Below are 7,812 nucleotides of genomic sequence, written 5' to 3' on the forward strand. Positions count from 1 at the left end.
TGTGGTACAGCTGTGAGAATGTTGTGCTGGTAACTATATCCTGTTACCCTTTCCTTAGAGAAAATTGTCTACTATTTTTACTTAAACTGGCAAAACACCACATATTTTGAGAAACAAACGGTAAGTGCCCAGAAAATAAACAGTACTTACAAAGAGTTGGTAAGCCCATTAGTTGTCTTATACAGACTAAGATGCAATTTCAATATACAGTTTACATGTTCTTGTGTTTCAGACATTGCGATATCAGTGGCTATTTTATTTTTAGTAGCTTCAGGTCTGAATCAATTAAATTGCCTGCAGTGTACCACAATATGAAGTTGTGAATCTGATTTTCTGTTCATCCCCAAGCCTGACATATTTTGGTGGCAGTTTCCTCCATCGTTTCAGGGAACGATGAGGTCAAGATTACCAAAAATGACAAATGTTTTCCGTGGCCACTTTGAGACACTATAATAACTTCTAATTCTTTTTTTTAGCATTTAAATTAAAATACCTTTAAGCCAAGTTGAGCATACATGAATAAGGTATACAGAAATCATTCACATGCTGGTTCTTGCATGCGTTGCACACGTACACACATAGCCTGTAATCTCGGGCCTCCCATTCTGCCCCCCATTTATTTAGGCTGAGCCACTCTGAAAGAGGAGGCATGGCAAAATGCAGGCAGTCTGGGCAATAGGCCAAGCTCTGCTTCTGCCCACACAGATTCAGTTCTTAAGTAATTCCATAGTAAGTAACTATTATTATATGCCAAGTTACATGGTAAATTATTTTTAAGAAGCAGATAATAACAATACAATAGTTAAATTATGCATTAAATGTCTGGTTTCACATACTTCTTTTGGATTAAACAGTATAAATCAAAAGAATATAAAAAGCAAACCACTCAACAGGCAAAGTAATCAAAGGAGCAACTGGACATTTGCAACCCAAGTTGCAACTTAAATAACTGAAATCCCTCTTCAGGAAGCATCTAGCATGTATGATTGCTAGAACCATGCAACAAATTTGATGCAAGGATACTGTGGCTGCCTTAAATTAATTTCCTCATCAAAACAAAAGCTTTTTTTTAATATATAGCCTTGTACTGTCAACAAAGTAATTTGTAAATGTCACCTAAATTTTCCGTGTTATCTTCCGTTTTGTATCTTTTAGTATAGCATACGTATCAAAAGTATGCTGTGACAGAATGACTCTCCAGTGTGAAGATACAGAGGAAGGTAGAATTACCTGGAGAATGAAAGAATTCCTCATGTTCTCAGGCAAGTTATCCAACATTTCTGTGTAGCATCTCATCAAACTTAACAGCCAAAAGTTGGTTGAGGCAGATTCTTCATCTGCAGTGTAGGTAAAAGGATCCACCATGTAGATGACAACGGCTGGAGGATAGGCGTTGCTGTCCGCAGACTCTGGTTCAGTGGGAATCCCTATTCTCTCCCTCTCTGTAACACTAGAGACATACACATTGTTAAATTCAAAGGCAAGTTACAATTGTTAATTACTGTTTTTCTGTAAAGGTGTGCAGGGCTGAAGCAGAGGAGGAAAAAGGGGAGTACTAAGTGATTCTTACGTTCAGAAGCAAAACTAAAAAACATGACAACAGTGATTGAGGAGAGATGACTTTTACTCACAGCAGTTCTTAATCCAAAATACCTGTTATTAATTATGCATTAAAGGTACTTACCATAAAGTCTAACATAATCTCACTTAAGGCAATCAGGATAGATTACATCTGAAGAATATGGGAAAGTTGACTAATATTAGCTCTGTGAGTTTTCTTTTTATGTTTGTGCATGCCTGGTTTTTGGTGCTGTTTAGGGTTTTCTTTTGGGAGAGGTGGGAGGAAAGGGTGAGAGAAGGAATTGAGAACTGAGGAAAAGTGCCAATTCATGGAGACTGAAGTCCTCTGTTTAGTTACAGAAAAGGTTCCATTGGTAATGGAAGGAGCAACTGAACATTTTTTACTTGGTAAAACATTCCTCCATGCCTCAACCACGAATGGAAGGCTCAACATCTGTAAGTGATAAAAAGCAGCTCAGGCTTACTTGGTCAGAAACCATGCTGCAGCTGATAAAATGGTATTTTGCATAGATCCAGTGAACAGATGTCTTAAGGACAACCCGAACTTTACAACAGGATGTGGGCTTTTCACTTAAGATACAGGAACTCCATAACATATATCATGCCTATTAGTAATATGCATTATTATGAGAGTAATGAAAAACATGTTCACTCAGAAAGTTACTTACATGATGTTAAAAAACCTTTTCCTAATTTTTATGTTTGATGGATGACTATTTATAATGAAGTCTTTAAAAAAGTTGGGCGGCTAAAATTTATTTTGAAGTAACAGCAGTATAACCCTGTTTCCTGACCTTACAGTATACCTGCTTGCAAAACAATACTTGCAAGAAAATTAGGAAAAAATCCCTGGGTTGCGTTTTGTATCTGTTAACATTACAGGCGTGACGGAGTTGCCCACGTTAAGAGGCATTCAGTGCCACATGAGATATCCTGCAGTACCTGACACACGTGAGACCAAGCTAGCAGGTATGGCACAGAACCTATGAGACACCTTCTGTTTTTCTTGTACTGCAAATGCAGGCCAGCTGGGGTATCCTAAGGCATCGCAAATGGCACTACAACGCCCATGTTCACGCGGTTGAATCAAGCTTTGTTTCTTGTAGCGAAAAAGGGGAGGTTTGTTTTTTCCAGCTCCCCTTTATCAGTAACTACTACGAACAAATAAAAATGGGCCCTGCTCCATTTGCAACTGGTCAGTAGTACCGCACATGTCCGAGGGTCCTCTCGTTTCAAGGATTTACATAAGGCTTAAAGGTTATGAGTTGTATGAGAACAGGAGAACAGTGGATTTAATTCAAAGTACTTTGAGTCATTTGAGCACTTAAGTAACTTACCCTTCCTGTCCTTCTTGTTGCTGTTGTGGTAAGTTTTGACTCGATTCTGTGTCTCCTCCAGGACCTGTGCTTCCTTGCGAGCGGTCCGCTGTGTTTCCCCCAGTGCTGGTGTTTTGCCCTGAACCAATGTTCCCACTAAACCCTGGAGCAGAGGTAGCGGTCATCTGGTTAACGCTGGGTGTTGCAGAAGACGCTGACAGCTGTGGCACAGAGGATCCGGAGGATGAACTACTTCCTGCTGGAAGGCTAGTGGTCCCACCACTGGGTGTGGAGTTAAAAGAACTGCCTGTTGGTGGTGCCCCAGCAGCCGAAAGACATGTTGAACTTGAGGGTACAGGTCCAGTGTTCCCAGGTACTGTTTGTGTCTGGCTTGCTGGTGCCGGGGTTTGGTACTTAGGTGGTAGCAATAGGCTGCTGTCAAGCTGCAGAGTGGCTAGGTAAGGTGCTGAAATAGCGTATAAAGAGGAAAGGAGATTAATGAGTCTGTCAGATCAAAGTGAACTGCATTAACCATAAAGTCATACAATATTTTCTGTGCTTTTAGAATATTCTAGGAGTATACAAATGCTAAGGGAATACAATCTCCATTATAAATATTTACTTTGGAACCCATTCTTCAGGGTTTCAGTTTTAACTGATATGAATCAAATGTCTTTAAAAAACAGGACTGACTTTGCAGAGCTTTGTGAATCGAAGTTGGTACTGACATGTCATTATCTCTGGCTAGATTGTGTTGCGGTAACAGCTTTATATAGTGTTCAGCTTTGCAATCTACCACAGGTCATCTTTTTCAGACTGAAAATCTAAAAGTTCTTTGTACCTGAGCTACAGTAATGGCAAACTTTAATATAGTTATTTCTGCTCCTCGGTATCAGAAAAAGAGATATCACAGTGATTATTTTTAAGTAATAAATGAATAAAAAATAAGTAAATGAATATTTATTATTTATTTACTCTCAGAGGTGGCAAATCACCAGCAGGGGAAGTTTCCAACACTGCCCCTGCCAGATGCTTCAGGTGTGAATTGAACAGCCCAATTCCTCCACTGGCTGTGCACATGCTACGTATTTCTGCATGTAAACCTGGGTATTCATGTTAAGTAGTATTGTAATAATTCCTCCCTCCCAGTTACGTGGTAAATTAAAACTAAAAGCAGACTGAATGAGGCAACAGGGTCATTTGAGATTGATGAGTTCTCGCCAGTTCTGCCAAACTTTCCTCAAAGGATGGGGCGACCATTCAGCAGTCTGTAGAACTGCCCAGCTAACTCTGATACGTTTGCTTAAACTTTTTTCCAAAACCAAGTCACCAGTCCTCAAAGTAAGCAGACTTAACCATTGCCACACCTTTTTCAGAGCAAAGGGAGTAAGCACTTTTCAAGAAACCACTTAAAAGTTCCTGGCTATTTTTAAACAAAAAAATAGTTTGCAGATTTCAGCTCAAGCATGAAACATTTACATGGCTGGTGTTCTATGGTCACTGCCTGTCCTGCTGACCAGCACTGTCTCAGCCAATGTATTTCCAGTGACATTTTGGATGGGTCTGTGTCTTGTGCTAAGATCCCATTTCTCAGTCATATACACAATACATGTTACGTTGCCTTTGGATCCATTCTGGATAGACCAACCACGTCTCTCCCCAGATGAAATCTGGGAGCAATGTTAGATGAGTCCAGGGACTCATCCAGGCTCAGCCAGGACCAGTCATCTGATGGTGCCCCAGCAAACTTTATACCCTTCCATACTCTCAGATTCTACACTCCTTCATGAAACAAGCACACTTGACATTATGTTATAAAAGAACAAACATGGCCGGTTGCCATAACAAAAAAAAGAAAGACTAATCTTTTAAAATGTGTCACTGTTTCAGGACGGAAATAAGCCTACAGGAGGTCCAGAGGAGACCACGCCTTCAGGGTAACGTGGTTCCAAGTAGATTGAGCACCCAGTAGATTGAGGCCCCAGTCATCAAGGATACTGTTACTTGCTCTTTGTCACCTGTGTTAACTCATTCTTCCTTTGCAGAGTTTTAGTGAACTCGCCTCTTATATAAATAAATGTTATGCTTGAAGGCACCATGCACATCATTCTGTCACGCTGGCGTGATGATACAAATCAGTAGCATATAAACCACATCAATTTATACATTGTCTTGTGTGGAACATCTTTGAGACATACAAACATCTTATACCAAACTGACTTTTCTAAGAAGGTAAGAATTGGCTTTTGAATCTCTGACATGATCACCAGGCTGATAAACAACAACAAAACTTTCTAAAGTAGGCAAATTTAACATGGAAGGATTAAGAAATTAAGATAAAGCCTCATAATACCTTTTTTATTTTTAAACAGATCATAATCCATACCTTAAGAAAAAGCCCCCTGTTTCCACCTACTGCAAGTAACCTCTAAAACACTACAGAAAACAGAACAGCCTTGCTAGCGCCATGGTAGACTTACCTAGGTGATGCCGGCAAACTTGCGCATAAAGTTTGAGTCTGGAATGATTGTCGCACTCCTCAGTGCCCCAAGGCTGGTTAAACCATTCGCTCACGAGCTCATCCGTCAGCTTTTGTGCCACAGTCTTTCCCACCCGCATAATCCCATCACGTAACACTTTGCAGATTGGTTTGTGCTGGCCAAGTCTACACATCTGGTGAGGAAAGAAGAAATGCTTGTAACTAGATGCCAAGCACCTGAGTAAGTTATGCAGACTGGTTTGTAGCGTAAACCCTTTATTACCAGCACATATCTGGTGGCTTCCTAATAAATATAAAAACAAAAGGCTACGTTTATCTGTTGACTTGAACTGCACTTACACAGCAAAACTAAGGTTACAAAGTAATCTTCCACATTCAGTAGTACACAATGTGCATGCTAAAAACTGGGAATGGTTTTATCTCCAGCCTAGCAATTACAAGAAAGCAACAGTTTCTTTAATGTACTCCTTGCTCTTTAGGTTTGGTTGCCCCTTCATGTGTTAGGTTGCAACTATATTAATACTAGTGTTATATCCTCTGTAACATAAGAGAACGTGTACTGGAAAGAGCAGATGGCAACAAATACCCCCAAATGCAGAGAATCACAGTATAACTCAATTAGATAGTATTCTTGGACTCTGAAAGTGCAAAAAGTCCTCAGAATGAAAGATATCCTTATTCAAATAATTGTAACTTTAAAAACCATGGTTTCCTCCCAGTGAACATGCAGTAGAGCAGAAATGACACTTAAGAAGAAATAATTCAGTGTGGTTCCTCTTTCCAACCTCGTATACAGCACTCAAGTCCCTGAAGAAAGTTTTGGCTCCATCGAGCAAGGCCTCATTTTCTGGACACACCACGATATAGGCGACATCCCGATGGCCCCCATAGGGGTCTAGCAACAGCCTCTCCCAGAATGGCAAGGAGAATGGAGAGATTGTCAGGAAGTCCTTGTCATAACCCACTAGTAAAGTCGGGATCGGAAGAGGCTCAGGAGATTCCTCAGAGCCTTCAAAGAGAAAAAGAGAAAGAAAAAACATTAAAATAACTGGTTTAACTGCAGTGGGTTCTCTGATGCACCAGGAAGTGGGTTCTTTTACAGGAATATTGGAAATAACTAATCCCTTGCCATGCTGAGTTTCCTAGAAGTTTGAGCATAGGTGTGGAAACATATACTGAGGCTCTACCATGCCTGATAAACCATGTTCTCCCACAGTCTTTTTCCTTGGAAAAAAGTATTTAATAAAGGAGAAGAAAGATTTATGTTGTACTTAAGAAATGTCATAAAATCAAAGTTCAGTCAGCCAAAGTAGAGGGAGCCGGTCCAAGCACCATTTAAGCTTTCCTAGAAAGTTGCAATAAAACATCTTTCAGTATACTGTAAATACCTGTATTGCCCTTCCCGAGGCTTAATCTCGTGGTTTTACTTTGTCATCACCATAACCACATCTCACAAGTCCCTATTCAACCAAAAGTAATAACGTGAAAACATAAAATCTGATTTTACAGTTCTTCATCTACCTCCACCCAGTTGTGCAAAATTACTAAGTAAAATGGTTAGGCAAACTTATTCCCAGGTATATAATGCTAAGCAAAGTTACCATAATTCTAAAAATTGCCTCCTGCTCCTCTCCATAGGAAGTGCTCCAGAGCACTTGCTGTCACAGCTGAGAGGATTACCATCCGGTTTAACACGGTATCTCCCAGACACTGTGCTCGTTAGCAGAAATATTGCTGAAAATTTCAAGCGAAAATATACCCAGTAGTTTCTGCAGAATATAATCCAACTTTATGAAAAAGTCAACATTCAGTAAAAATTACTGAATCTATATCAAAGGCTCTGCTACTTACTATATGGTAATTTTGGTTTTATTCTCTGGTAGCAATTGGCAAATCCTAACTCTTAAAGTTACAAATGCTGGAAAAATTATTAGATTAGAAGTACTCTTCATGAAGCACAATAGCTTTAGACTGGAACTGTAGTTACCACAAGTTGTCCTAGCCCCAAAGGAAAGCAGCAATATATTAAATACCAACAGAGAGAAAATAAAGCAAAGCACAATGGAACTTCAAAAAAAAAAAAAAAACAACAAGACTGCATTGGTTAAGACTGAAATAAATTGCAGGTGAGAAATATATATTTAAAGGTCAGTCATTATTTTGCAAGTGTGCACATACAAAATCTATTTTGTAATTTGCATTTTCCAGAAGTGTCACTTATAACCAGGAGATACTTAAACTGAAACTTCTTATTAAGACTATGGGAAACTTTAGAACAAGCAAACCTCTTCGTGGAGAAAGCACACCCACTTTTTGTATATCTGTATAGCTCAGAAAGCCCCTCTTCCTCATTACAATTTGGTACAATTTTAACAGCTTCCTCACTTCACGTTATTTATATACCAGCTAGTTTCA

At 39.5% G+C, this 7,812-nt stretch overlaps 1 protein-coding gene across 1 annotated transcript in view; it reads right to left on the reverse strand.

Annotated features, from left to right (window-relative positions):
- Positions 1-7,812, reverse strand: part of MED13L (mediator complex subunit 13 like) — a 191,036-nt gene that overhangs the window by 20,818 nt on the left and 162,406 nt on the right. The window contains exons 18-21 of the mRNA XM_019470687.1: positions 6,183-6,406; positions 5,378-5,570; positions 2,919-3,363; positions 1,231-1,450 (exon numbers count right to left, since the gene is read on the reverse strand). Of these exons, the coding sequence (XP_019326232.1) occupies positions 1,231-1,450; positions 2,919-3,363; positions 5,378-5,570; positions 6,183-6,406 (1,082 nt within the window). The remainder of the gene's footprint in view (positions 1-1,230; positions 1,451-2,918; positions 3,364-5,377; positions 5,571-6,182; positions 6,407-7,812) is intronic.

This window comes from Aptenodytes forsteri, unplaced genomic scaffold (genome assembly GCF_000699145.1).
Source record: "Aptenodytes forsteri isolate BGI_AS27 unplaced genomic scaffold, ASM69914v1 Scaffold415, whole genome shotgun sequence".
In the NCBI taxonomy this organism is placed as follows: Eukaryota; Metazoa; Chordata; class Aves; order Sphenisciformes; family Spheniscidae; genus Aptenodytes; species Aptenodytes forsteri.